General features: G+C 38.7%; 1 protein-coding gene across 1 annotated transcript; it reads left to right on the forward strand.

The window, feature by feature from the left end:
- Positions 1–617: 617 nt before the first annotated feature.
- ADAD1 (adenosine deaminase domain containing 1 (testis-specific)) lies at positions 618–11228 on the forward strand. Its single transcript, XM_009572049.1, has 11 exons — positions 618–801; positions 2231–2407; positions 2807–2974; positions 3514–3582; positions 4137–4262; positions 5254–5377; positions 5588–5758; positions 7453–7679; positions 9114–9351; positions 9878–10010; positions 11115–11228. Exons 1-11 carry the CDS (start codon positions 618–620, stop codon positions 11226–11228), a joined length of 1731 nt encoding a protein of 576 aa, XP_009570344.1.
- The last annotated feature ends 2067 nt before the right edge of the window (positions 11229–13295 follow it).

Here is a 13295-nt window from a genome sequence, read left to right on the forward strand (position 1 = left end):
CTTAGAGCTCACCCCCTCAGGGCGGCAGGCGGTGTTGCCGCAGTTTCCCGGCCGCGGAGAGCTCCCGCGCCTCGGCCCTCCTTTCACCTCAGGCGTGCCCCACCCGCCCATCGGGTGTGAGCGCTCGGGCACCGCCCTCAGCGGGACGGTCAGGGCAGCCCAGCCCAACAGGTGTGGGTTTTCTCACAGCCCACGAGGAGGAGAGGAGAGCAGGTACCAAAGCTTTCAATTCCAGCACCAGCTTGTCCTGTAAACCTGAGAGGGATCAGCTTTGCGGCTTTAGTTTCTGCCTCGCTCCCTCAGGAGCCGGCTGGGGGGTTGTCTTGTCCTGCGAGCTGGTTGCAAGAGGGGGTGCAGAGCTGCATGAAGTCTTGCTTTAAAGCATGGGAGAAGGGGGATAACTAACCCGAGAAGTGGCTTTGAACCTCATCGTGCCGGCTGGGAAAGGGGAGAGATTGGAGGGACGCTGGGTCTCAGTTCTTGTGCCCTAGTCTGTAGGGAAGCAGGGGACGCGTTGTTCGTAGTGTGTGAGACAGTCTAACTACAAAAACAGGAGTTTGCAGCATCCTTTTAACATCTCGTAACTTTACTGTTAAACTTACGTAGGTTGATCAAAAATGACTAGCAGCAATGGCTGGTTTCAGAGTGCTGGAATACCCACCTTTGACCCCATACAAAAGAAGACTTTGCCAGCTCGGGCTCCTAGGCGTCCACCGTCAAAACTTTCTCAGTCTGTGACTGTAAGGCTGAAACTTCCACTTTCTGAGAGGGGCGGTGTACCGAAGGTGATGCAAAATCCAGGTAGAGCTTTCAGTTGATACACTGGGATCAGCTATTAAAATACACTGTTAATGCTAGTGAAAGTAACTTTATGATTTTCTCCTTTTTGAAAGATTGCAACCCGCTGCTGCTTTTTCGTATCACTGTATTTTCATAAATTACTTCTTCAGCATCTGCTTGAACTTGTTCTCTTCTTTCTATGTCCTTTCGTACTGGAAGAGATTTGTTGTAGGGTGGACTATATAGTCTGCAGTGTTTCATAATTATAAATTCCAAGTTATACGTTAAAAGTGCTGTAGAGGTTGCCAAAATATAGGATATGTACTACTGCATGAATTTTCGTAGAGATCATTGAGAAAAGTTTTAACTGCAGTTCCAGATGTCCCAGGATGTATTTTGAATTTTGTCTCTTCAAATAGTTGTATGGACGTAAAGGCACCTATTTATGAGACTTGGAGATAACAGTTTATTTTAGTTCTTCTTTAGTTCTTGGCTAGGAGATAGTTGAGCCTGAGTATATGGCAACCCTGAAGCTGAAGATTCCATCCATCCTAGAGTTGATACAGGGAAAAAGATTCCATTTTTTCTCTAAAAGAACACATCGATCCTTCACAGAAGTCGATGCTGCAGGAAATGTTAATTGGTCTCCATAGGAGACCTCCAAGTCAAAGACAACTGTCCAGATATAACGTGCTCCTTGGAAGAGTTTGTCTTTTGAATGAAACTCAGAAGTGTGGGTTTGCCTCGGGACCGCTTCTCAGAATTTATAGAAGTTTCTTATGACTAACATATTGGCCTCTGAAGACCATGAGGGCTCTGTGCTGGGACAGATGAAATATCCACCCACCCACTGTCCTGGTTCCAGGTCTGGTTAATGGTGGGCGTTGGGGGGACCTGCAGGGTCAGGGTGGGTGTGCAGTGCAGCTCTCCCCATGGTTTGTCCTGCCCACCTCAGCCAGAGGTGCTGTCTCTGTATTCAGCAGTTCTTTGTGGGTGGGTTTCTTTTTCTTTGAATGAATTACCTGCTTTTTGAATAATGTGTGTGTGGTTGCTAGCACTTCTATAGTGTCTTATGACAGGGAGTTCCACTGCTTCATGGTTTTGTGTGAAAAACCACATGCTCCATTGTTTTGAATCTGCCATCGGCAACTTTCATTTGATCACTGGTTTGCAAGGGAGGGGAGGGGGAATATATGTTGCGTTTACATGTAATATCTGCCTATATTCAGACGTTAATGGATTTAGTACTCAAAGCTTTGATGCTTTTAAAAGAGGAGGTACACACCGTTTCAGAATTGCTAGTATTGTTAACGTAGGATTCGGTATAAAGCAGTACTGCTGTAGAGTAAATGTTTTTGCTTTTTGTTCTGCTAAGAAGCATCTAAAAAGCATTTATTGTAAACAGATTTAAACTGTCAGAGAGTGTGTTCAGTTCTTAATTTTGTTTCAGAACCTTTTCTTTTGGGAGCAGTCCATGCACCCCCATTATCACCGCTTCCTCCAAAGAAAGACCTAGAGGAGTTTATTGCAAGATATGAGCAGGGAGTAATAAACCCAGTGTCTGCCTTGCATCAGTTTGCACAAATGCACCATGTACAACTTGAATTGAAAGAAACTAGTGTGGCAGGTAAATACTTCTTCTTTTCTTAAATAACATTTGCTTATCCTTGAGATGATCTGAGTTTCTGCAGATGAGTTTTTTTACTGTTGGTTGTGCTACCCTCCGCATACGTTGCTTTTTGGCTGCCCTTTTTTTGTCTACACAGCTGTGTCTCATAATTAATTACTACAGAATTTGATCAGATGAATTGTATAAAATTCTGACTGCTACCAAAACTTTATGAAAAGTGCATAAAGTGAAAGCCACCAAAGTTCTTGTGGCGGTGAAAGGTTTGAATTGTATTTTGCTAAAATTGTCTTTTTGTCTTGTACTTGTCCTTGGAATGAATATAAGCACATAAAGCTATAGATAAAAGTACCTTAAAATAATTTCATTAATTGTGTCTGCTTTTTTCCTCCTCTAAAGGCAATATCATAAGGCCTTATTTTGCCTTTTGTGCTGTGGTAGATGGTGTTTGCTACAAGACTGGACTGGGAAAAAACAAGAAGGAATCTAAAATAAATGCAGCTAAACTGGCTCTTGATGAGCTACTTAACTTGGAGTATGCAGGGGCAAAGGCTTCTGAAAAGTCAGGTAAACATTCTAGCAACACCTAATTAGAACTTGAAAAGCTTGGTTTAAAGGTTTCCTATGCAAAATCTCTATGTAGTTTTATTAAATGCTTCTGTATCGGGGCCTCTGTCAGTTTTCTTGAATCCTTTGGGCAGAGCTATTTGTCGTATGGTTTTGAAACTGATTTTTTCCTTTGTCTTTTGTGTATTAGGAGTTGCATCAGTTTGTAGCACAGAGTGGAGAATACTGAAGGAATTAATTTATTTGTTGCTGTTGCACTTTATTTGCTACTCACTAGGTTGAAGTTGATCCTAAGTGCTTTCGAATATTTGTGATTAAAAGGCTTCAACACCGAGTTACTACTTTCAAAAGAGTTCAGTTACCCGAATGTTTATCTTTAAAGGGTTGCTGCCTAAATAGTTCTATGCTTACAAGGACTTCGAAATCGGAAAAGAAAATTTTCAGAGAATTAGAAACTTTAACTTGCTGGAAACGGTGTGATATCCATGTTTTGAAATTTGGAATGTCCACCCCAGTTTGAAATTTTGTTAAATTCTTAGATCCTCCCTGTACTTCTTCTGAGCCCCAAACTCCAGCAAACTCTGTTCGTGTTTCAAGGATCTGCTTTGGTAAGGAATAGTCTTGTTTTCTCTATTGATTCAAATTTCCCAGCAAATGCTTGCTTTTTTTTTTTCTTTTTGCTTTTTGCTTTTTTTTTTTTTAAATTCTTTTAATACATTTAGTGATCTCTATGAAGTTACTGTTATTTTAAGTATCATCTCTTTGAAGAACACTGTAAGAATTAGTGTCACTAAAGTAGGAGATTGACCGTTGATTCTACAAATGGACACAACTTCAGTAAATTGCTTGAATTTAAGTGGTGAATTGGTGACAGAAATAGAAACAATATTTCTGTCCTTACTTGAAACACTGTGTACAGTAGGTGATCAAACTTGATCCATATCCCTGATTTATTATCATAAATAATAAAAGCAGTGTTTAGGTATTCTTGTCCTTTATTTATTCATGTCCATCCTGGTAATCTTCAGAATCCCAAAAGTGTGTGTTGATAGTAGTGCTTTTACCATGTGTTTACATTTATAATTTGGCAAGTGGTTGATCATGTCTGGTTTTTCCCTCCCCTGCAAATTTGTGTCTTGCTGGCTTTTATTGTTTTATTTAGAAGGAAGACAGCTTATCTATCAAAAACTTTCACAAACACTTGAAGAAGTATTTAACAGCCTGACTACCAAACATCCTGAGTACCAAAGTTGTGGCAGTTCCCTGGCTGCCTTCATCATTGAAAAAGGCAAGTCTGTTTTGATTGTGAGTATTGGGGAGTGGAAAACTCACGTTGTTTGTGTTCCCAGAGAGCCTTGATTAACGCATTTCTGATCTGGCAAATAAATGTAAAGGGTAGCTCTCCTTCTTTGACATACTCTGTTCTGATGGCTCTGTCACATGCATAGTTGTGCTACAGTCATGCAAATATTCCAGACCTACGTAAGCATTTCCTTGTGCTGTCTCAAAGAGGAGTAAGGCTGTATAGGCCAGAGCAGGTGGATATGCCCTGAAGGAAGCTGCAGCCTGTGTAGAACCTGCACAGGAGCAGGCTTCTGGCAGGAGCTGTGGTCCGTGGAGAGGAGCCCACACTGGAGCAGGTTTTCTTGCAGGACCTGTGACCCTGTGAGGGACCTGGGCTGGAGCAATCCTGGAGGATTGCACTCTGGAAGGGACCCACGCTGGAGCAATTCTTGAAGAACTGCAGCTGGTGGGAAGGACCCAAACTGGAGTGATTCGTGAAGGACTGTATCCTGTGGGAGGGACCCTGTGTCAGAGCAGGGAAGGAGCGTGAGGAGGAAGGAGCTGCAGAATCAGAGTGTTAGCAACTGGTGCATCACCATACCCCTGTGCCGCTCAGGCAGGGAGGAGAGGAGCTAGTAGAGTCCGGAGTGAAGTTGAGCCTGGGAGGAAGCGGGGAAGGGGGAAGGTGGTTTTAGTTTTGGTTTTGTTTCTCACTATCCTACTCTAATTTGCAATAAATTAAATTAATCTTCCCCAAGTTGAGTCTATTTTGCACATGATGGTAAAAGGCAAGCAATCTCCCTGTGCTTAGCGTGACTTACGAGCTTTTTCATTTTATTTTTTCATAGAATCATTTAGGTTGGAAAAGAACTTTAAGATCATCGAGTCCAACGTGCTGGGGGACAGGGGGTGTGAGAGAGCAGCTTGGTGGGCACCTGGCAGCCAGACAAGGTTAAACCACCACAATCACGTAAAAATGAATGTTTTCTTTTTAGGTGGACGGCATGAAGTTGTAGCTCTAGGAACAGGAGAATGTAATTACAGTCAGTGCTTTCAACCTTGTGGAAGAGTGTTGCATGACAGCCATGCCATTGTTGTTGCAAGACGTTCTCTACTTAGGTGAGAATGTGCGTACAAATAGTTACCGGTTCTCTTGCAGCCAGTTCTTCTCAATTTTAATTTTGCAAATGTAAATATAAGTGCACTTGCATTTTATAACTAGTACCTTCTGGATTATTGACAAATCATGTGAATTAAATGTGAATGTCCATGTATTTGTAAACAAAGTAGTGTTTTTCACATTTACTGTTACTTTACACTTTCTTTTAGATATTTTTACAGACATCTTTTGCTGTTCTATAATGAAAATCGAGGGAGGACAGAGAAATCCATTTTTTGCACAGCACCAGGCTCGAAGCTGCTTACCCTAAAGCAAAATACAAATATCTTTCTCTACATGAATCAGCTTCCAAAAGGAGCTGCTCAGTTAAAATCACAGGTGTAAGTACCTTGGTATTTTCAGAGATGTTGCAGTGGAAGATTAATTTGTTTGCAGTGACAACCACGTTGTGAGTGTGGAAAATATGCATTGTTACACGTTTCTAAGATGGGGGGGAGGGCTATCGTGAATTTTTTTCATGTTTTGGAAGCATTAATGTACAGGGTGGTAGTGATAAGTGTATAAGATACAGATCAACATGACGATACGAAAAACCTTTACATGGGTTATAGCTTCAGGATGATGCTTTGTTTATTACAAGTACCCGCTTACCTGTTAACCCCAAGATACTATTAAAATACTAATAAAACATTAATTTAATTACTGAGAAAATGGATGTGGTGACTTAATGTCATCCTTTGCACCACAGGACTAGCGTATAAAAAGCCTTGAATTGAAACAACAGGCTCCTGCTCAGCTTTGTAGAAAAAAGGTGGTGAGAGAAACTTGATGGGACAAATACACTCCTATGCTTATCTTTACACTTCTAACTTTTTTTTAAATTTCTGAAAGTTGTTTTTTTCAGTAGTTTTGAAACTTAACAGCAGCAGTCACTGGTTTACCAAGTTATTACGAATGTTATTTTGTGTCCCTTACAGCGGTGCAGTGGAATGATGTCCCTGAAAGTCATACGGTCATGATTTTTCCATATATACAAGACGGCTAGCTGCTTTCATACTGTATTTGGGGTGTTTGGAAGGCAGACTTGTGTCTGGAAGTCACAACCAGTTCATTGCAAGTTGTGCGGACTGGGGGAGCCTCTCCTGTTAGAATTGCAGAAGGTTTTAGATTACTTTCAGTGTCATAGCCTGCTTTTACAAGGAAATGGTTGATGAGACTGGATGCAGTTTGTAAGCTTCCCTATAATAGTTGACAGATCACAGATTCAGCACTTTTTGTCTTGCTTTTTGTCCATTCTGGTGTGAGCTCTCTTGAGACAAATTCTGGGAAGTATTTTGTTGTAATACAGCAGATTTGCTTATGTATAGAGTTATTTGAAGATAGTTTTTAGAAGGGAGCTACTTGCAAGTAATAGATTGAGTAGCAAAATGTGGCCAGTTAGTAACAGGTGGTAATGTTACTTAAGCCAAAGTTAAATGGTTGCTTTATATTTAACGTGGTAAAGCAAAAGCACCTTTGATCATGACATTGTAAGTTATGATAAAATTGGGGAGAGTTAGCTCAAAACTTCAGGTTTTGACTTCTTGTCCGTCTTTAATTAAGGGGGGAAGCTATGTTTTGCTTCAGAACAATCACTGTTTTGTCTCCCTAATGTGTTGCATCTGCTTGTTCTAAATGTTTTGAAGAATTGCAGTGTAAGTTATGTTTTCAAGGAGATTAACAACCTTACAGCTGCTTTTTCACAAGATGAACAGCCTCCAAGTAACTTCTGTCGTAGTGTGAGTAGACACAAAGTGATAGCTTGCTTGCAGCGTATGCTGATCTTTTTTAATGTTTGCACAACTGATGGCTAAGATTAGGTTGAATTACTATTTCTTATTTAAATACTGGTTTCAGTATTCTAGTCACTTGAGCAGCTGAATGTAGTGTTTCTAAAATTTACAAATATTGAACATAATGTAAGGCCCAGATCTATTGGTAATTGTTTTCTGAGAAACAGTATTAGATACCACTTTACAATAATCTCTGATTAGAGTGCTTCCTCACTGAAATTCATTTTCTTGTTTTACTTTAGACATCTCAATCCACAATCTATATCTGCTTACGAAACTAATGAAGAACTGAGTCTCCATGTTGCTATAGAAGGCAAGATTTACCTAACTGTTTGTTGTCCACCGAAAACTGTTAGAGCAAGCAGTATGTCAGCTAGTGACAAATTAACAAAATGGGAAGTGGTTGGTATTCAGGGAGCGTTGCTGAGTCACTTCATTGAACCAGTGTATATCAACAGTATTCTTGTAGGTAAGCTTAATGCAAATTTCAGTGGGGTTTTTGTATGTTTTCATGTTCCAGTTTGATTACATTTTATAAAACATGAACTAAACCAAGATGGTTCTTTAAAAAATTACAGTATTTTTCTGAAAAGGTACTAAGTGTGTATATTTTTTTCACTTATCTTTGAAAGGCCCTAATGTAAAACTCGGTTAGGCCCGCTCTTTTGTTCGTCGTGGGTTTGTTTTAACTTGCCAGAGTGCCCTTCCTTTACTATGTATTAGAGTAACAGAAGAAATTCAGCATTGTTTTATAACAAATGAAATTTTAGATATTGAGAAAATATCAAGTGTGATAAATGCTGTGTTAACTGTTAAGTCAAATATGGTGACTTCAAGGTGACGATCTTAATCGCTTAACTGTAGAATTGAGCAGTGGTGGAAAAACTGCCAGTATTTAACTGAAAATGCTTAATTTCACCCTGGGGTATCTTACAAGCTCTATTGGAAGGTGTTTGTTCAGTTTTGTGTTGTGTCCATGGTCTGCACCCCCCTGCTCCCATCTTGGTATTGGTTAATGCAAATAGATGTTTTGTTGAGGAATAGGGGTTACCAAGGTGATAGTAAATTCTCAGGATTTTGTGGCAGTCAGGAAGACTATGCTATTATCAGACCATACTATTATCAGCATTTCAGTAGCTCTTATTTATGTGGTGAAATTAAATTAATGGGTATTATCCTGAAGGTTTTCAGGTGTTTCTTCCTCTCAGTATTTGTATTACGAGACTTAGTACACAGCTATCTGAGTTCCCCAGGCATTGAAGATGTAGCAGCTTTTCCTTTCCTAACACAGAGCAAGGTTTCTGAAGTGCTCCAAAAGATCTTGCAAGAATTGCTGAATGCCTGCCTGTTCCTTCTGAGGAAGTTCGGGCACTTTCACTTAAAAATGATAGAAAAACTTCTACTATGCTCACTTAAGTGGTATTCAAAGTAAGCATAATCTATAATATATTGCCCTTCTATTTAATAGAAATTCTATGACTATTCCTTGAGATGCTATAGACCAAAGTATGTTTGTTTAGTAGGCAGTCAGAAATACTGTTGGATATGGAGTAATGTGGGCAAACTCCCTAGCATATTTGCTAATCTAGAACATCAAAGTTTGTGTTGCAGCTTCTATTTTAATGGTGTCTTCTGCAAGGAATGTAAAGAATTGATGAATAGTAATTGTTCCAAAAAGCAGGCATCCAATGAAAATGATGATGCCTTTGGAGAAGAAACTGTGAAATAATTTTTGTTCTGCGAACTGAATATTGGAACTTTTGGATTGGATTGGATTTTTCCAAGCATTAATTTTGTGTAGAAAAATTAATATAATGTAGACCAATGGAAACATCTGCGTTCTCAGCTTTTTTTTTTTTTTTTTGATGTACTTCTATGTGACTGATCTTGTTTTGTTTAATAGGAAATGGAAATTGCAAGGATATAAGAGGGCTAGAAATAGCTATAAAACAGCGTATTGATGATGCACTTACATCAAAGCTTCCCATGCCTTATCTGGTCAACAAATCTCATACTTACTTGGTGAATGCTGCACACCCAATTCAAATAGACTTTGAACAGAGGTCTCTTAGTTTGAATTGGTCTTTGTCAGATGCATCACTGGAGGTTGTGGATGGGTTAAATGGAAAAACCACTGAAAGGTTAGAATTTGTCTTTATTATGTTGGAAATAATGGTTAGCCATACTGTTTTGTGCCGGTTCATTGGAGTATTCATTTTTTAAGCTATGCACTGGGGCCACAGTATTACCCAAATGAGAGAGATTCTCTCCTGTGCTAGGTGAATGCATCCTATGACGAGATGTAGTTTTAGAGATCTTGGAACTTTATAGTGAGATACCAAGATATGAAATTAAATAGTTCTTTGAATTGAGATATCTTTATTCCATTGTCTCTGGTAGTGAATGTTTTCATTTTCACAATACATAAAACCAATTAACATCCTAGTTCAGATGAATTCCAGTTTGAAAACCGTTTTTGGTTGGCTTGTTTAAATTCTCACAGCTGCTGATTTACATTAGCTTTGCTCATTGAAAGTGGAAATAGAATCGTATGATCATATTCACAAAGCATTAGAGGGGGAAAAAAAATCCTGTAATGATCAAAGCAATATGCCTGTAATGTATTTGTTACTGATTTTTATTGTTCTTTTTTCACTTTGACTATAGTTCACCATTCAAAAGTGGCACTTACATGGCAAGTCGCCTTTGCAAGGCGGCAATGTTTAGTCGTTTCAGATTGCTTGCTAAGGAAGCAGAACGGAATGATTTGCTTCAGGTTGCAACGTACCATGAAGCTAAGGTAAGCTGGTACGGGCAGGAGTGGGGGGAAAGTTTTAGTAAGGAGTCTCTTAATGGCAATTCTCAAAGCTGGTTTGATAGCCAGGGGTGACTTCCTATTTTGCTGAAGACTTCACCTGAACAGCTGGATCTCCTTGATTGCCTATAATCTTTGCCTGAGAATGTCTCAAATTGCTGTCTTCAAGTAAAATTAATGTACCGAATTAATCTTGAAACATTCTTTATGAAAATCTGCCATGTTTTGTCTCAGCATATGGAGGTTGCTGGCCATTTTCCTCATATAAGATAGTTTCATATTAAAAAGGTTGGGGGTTTTTTGTTCGTTAGTTCGTTTTCAATCCTACTTTTTGTATTTGTTTCGTCATATGTAGATATTTTTCTACCACAGTGTAGTCTTGTGGGAGGATTCTTATGTCACAGAGGAGTGGGAAAGTAGGAATCGTTCATTGGAAGACAGCATTAGGTCCCAGGCTTTCCTTTGTGGTATAAAAATACAGAGAAATTACTTAAAGGAGCTATTGTGATTCTTGATTGCTGTAAACACAGTTCACTCACTTCTGTCCGTACTTGGAAATATATAGGCTCATCTTACTTCTCTGTACTCTTCCAGGTTTTTCCTCTCCTTGGTTCAAGAGATATATTTTATTTCCAAAATTGTTATGTGAAACTTAAGCTTTTATGAAGTACCAATCTTTTTTTTCTTCCTCTCAGAACATGCAAGAGATCGTTTGTTAAATGATTCAAAAATGACTTTAAAATAGAATGGCTTGCTAATTGACTGTTCATGTGTTTAGATTTGCATTGAATGAGCGAATGTTTATTTTCTGTGTAAAGATATTAGTGGAAATTAAAAGATGCTGAAAAAAAGTGATGTTTAACAGAACAATTCTCTCATCCCAATAAATGCCCAAACATACAAAAAGAGTATGTTTTTAGAGTCTGTAACACTTTCTCTCACTGTCAGCAACTGAGGGAACTGTAAGATTTGTAGGTATTGTTTTCTGCAGCGTTTGTGCTTGTGCATATATTATGCTGGTGGTGAAGAACACAGATCTCTGTAACCGTCATTCTTGAGATCTTTCAAGATCTTTCTTTTTCTTTTTAGATTCAATCTGAATTGTACCAAGAAGCTAAAAACTTGCTGCAGAGCTACTTAGAGCAACATAGTTATGGATCCTGGATTGTGAAGTCTCCACATATCGAACAGTTCAGTGACTGACTGTGAGGCGGATTGTATGTGAAGTCAGTTTGGATAATTTCTTTCAGTAAAACCTAGTTTTGATTAGTAAAATGTTTAACTGTAGGGTTCATATTTGCAGCAAGAAAATCATTCCAGAGCTGCTTCTTGTCAATTTAAATGCATTTATTAAACCATCTGTAACAGTTTAGTCTTTTCCAAAAGTTAATGTTTTCTCATAGGTAGGAGTATCTAACAGCTTTGCAAATTTGTTTTCTTTTGCCCTCCCAATGCCACCTCATTTCTGCTCCCTCACCCTCACTCCCACCCACCCCCACCCCTGGAGTTTTTAACATGTTTTTTTCCTGTTAGTTTCAGGATTGATGTGTATTGATTTCTTCTTTTCCCCTGCCTTTTTCATAACTGTCTTCAAGAAAGAAAAAAAAAAAAAACATCAGTAAAAGTTGGATTTCTTGGGGGGGGAAAAAAAAAGAATACCAATGTGAGTACTGTCGCTTTCAGAAACATAAAGTGGCAATCTATGCTTTATCTGTAGGCATCCTTTGCTAGTCATTTTAAGACTGTTTAGCATGGATTTGCAAGTGGCTTGTCATTTACTGTATATTGTTTGTGGTAGAAGGGTTAAAAAATAATGTGTACTTCCAAATGTGAAACTTTGAATTACCAAGCTGTTACTCAACTGTTTGGTGACAATCACTATTTTTGGTAGTGGATTTAAAGCATTTTAAAGGTGTCAAAGCTGTAAAGAACAAAATAGTGTGATGTAGTACAGAAGTCGTCAGAAACAAGGTTCCTTCAACATTTGTGGGCTGCCCCAAAAACCATCACTGTACTGATGAATCCTCGCAAAATTGTCTGCATACATCATAATCTGAAAAATGTTGCCTATTGAGAGGGAAGTTGCTTCCATGTAAGTTATGGTAAGAATATGGTAATATTATGATAAAGTTTAAAAGGATGTTGTTAAGTACCATACTTGGATTTTGTGTGGTATTGTGAAATATTAGCGTGTTTAAGCTAGATAGTACATTTTCATTTTGTTACTTGATTTTTGTATATCATACAAGTGTGGGAAGATGTTAAGTTATGTAATGTTTTCATACATCAGTAATAGTATAGTGCTGTAGTCATGTTTCAGCTCCTTTTTGTAAGAGAATTCTAAAAGAAAAATCTCCTTCCGGTATTTTTTTTTCCTTAATCTGTTTTTTCTAACTGGTATGTGGAGTCTTTACTGGAGGCAATCTTATGTTGATTTTCAAGCTGTTGAAACTCACTGACTTGTTAGTACTCTGTCCTTGACCTGTTTTTGTTATTCTGCTATTTTGTTTTCTGTTACTATCTTTTAACCTGGGGGCGTGGTGCGGTGGTGTTTTGTTGTCTTTTTGTGGCACATGCTCCACGTAATATTTGTTCCATGTAATGTTTCCTTTCTCAGAATGCTTGAGAATGGTCATTGTATTCCAGGCTAGAGCGTAGTGTTGCCTTTTTGCAGGGGTATTAAAACTTCAATAAAATTCCTTGACAGTGTGTTAGTGTTTTATACACTTCTGGACCATTTTTCTGTATGGACTTAGACTTTTGCTGAGACATCATCACCAAGGTGTTTTCTGTAGTTAAGCTAGAAGCCTTAAATATGTACAAGTAACTGAGCTTTTTTTGTGTACTTCAGCCATTTTATTAATTGAACAGCAAACCAAAACATATATGAAACTTAGGTTCCTTCTTAAGAGGAGAGAGGTTCTGTTGTGAAGAAGATGTGTTGTGCTGGGAATGATAGCTGTATCCTTGAGAAATGAGTTGATGACAACAGTATGGATCCAGTTCTTGTATCTGGATTGTTCTTTGATTAAGTAACAGCATATGGAGAATGCACTGAGCTAGCAAATGTAGGTGTTCTATCCAGGTTTTTCCTCAGCTACTTCAGTAATTCCAAAATGTATTGTTCTGCAAGCTTGAGAGTGGTTCCAGTAATGAGGCTGAAGATGTGTGACGGACAGGTACATGCACACAGAGCACATATACATCATACATACATACATGGCCACACAGACCAGAGACAGGCATGTCAACACGAACAGCGCCAGCAGT

The sequence above is a fragment of the Fulmarus glacialis genome, unplaced genomic scaffold, assembly GCF_000690835.1.
Source record: "Fulmarus glacialis isolate BGI_N327 unplaced genomic scaffold, ASM69083v1 scaffold12572, whole genome shotgun sequence".
Classification (NCBI taxonomy): Eukaryota; Metazoa; Chordata; class Aves; order Procellariiformes; family Procellariidae; genus Fulmarus; species Fulmarus glacialis.

Bases quoted from the DNA above. Each gene is read 5' to 3' on its own strand.
- ADAD1 (XM_009572049.1), top strand. From the start codon at position 618: ATGACTAGCAGCAATGGCTGGTTTCAGAGTGCTGGAATACCCACCTTT. The intron at 2,975-3,513 runs GTAAACATTCTA...TTAAATTCTTAG, and splicing joins AAAGGCTTCTGAAAAGTCAG to ATCCTCCCTGTACTTCTTCT. The intron at 5,759-7,452 runs GTAAGTACCTTG...GTTTTACTTTAG, and splicing joins GCTCAGTTAAAATCACAGGT to ACATCTCAATCCACAATCTA.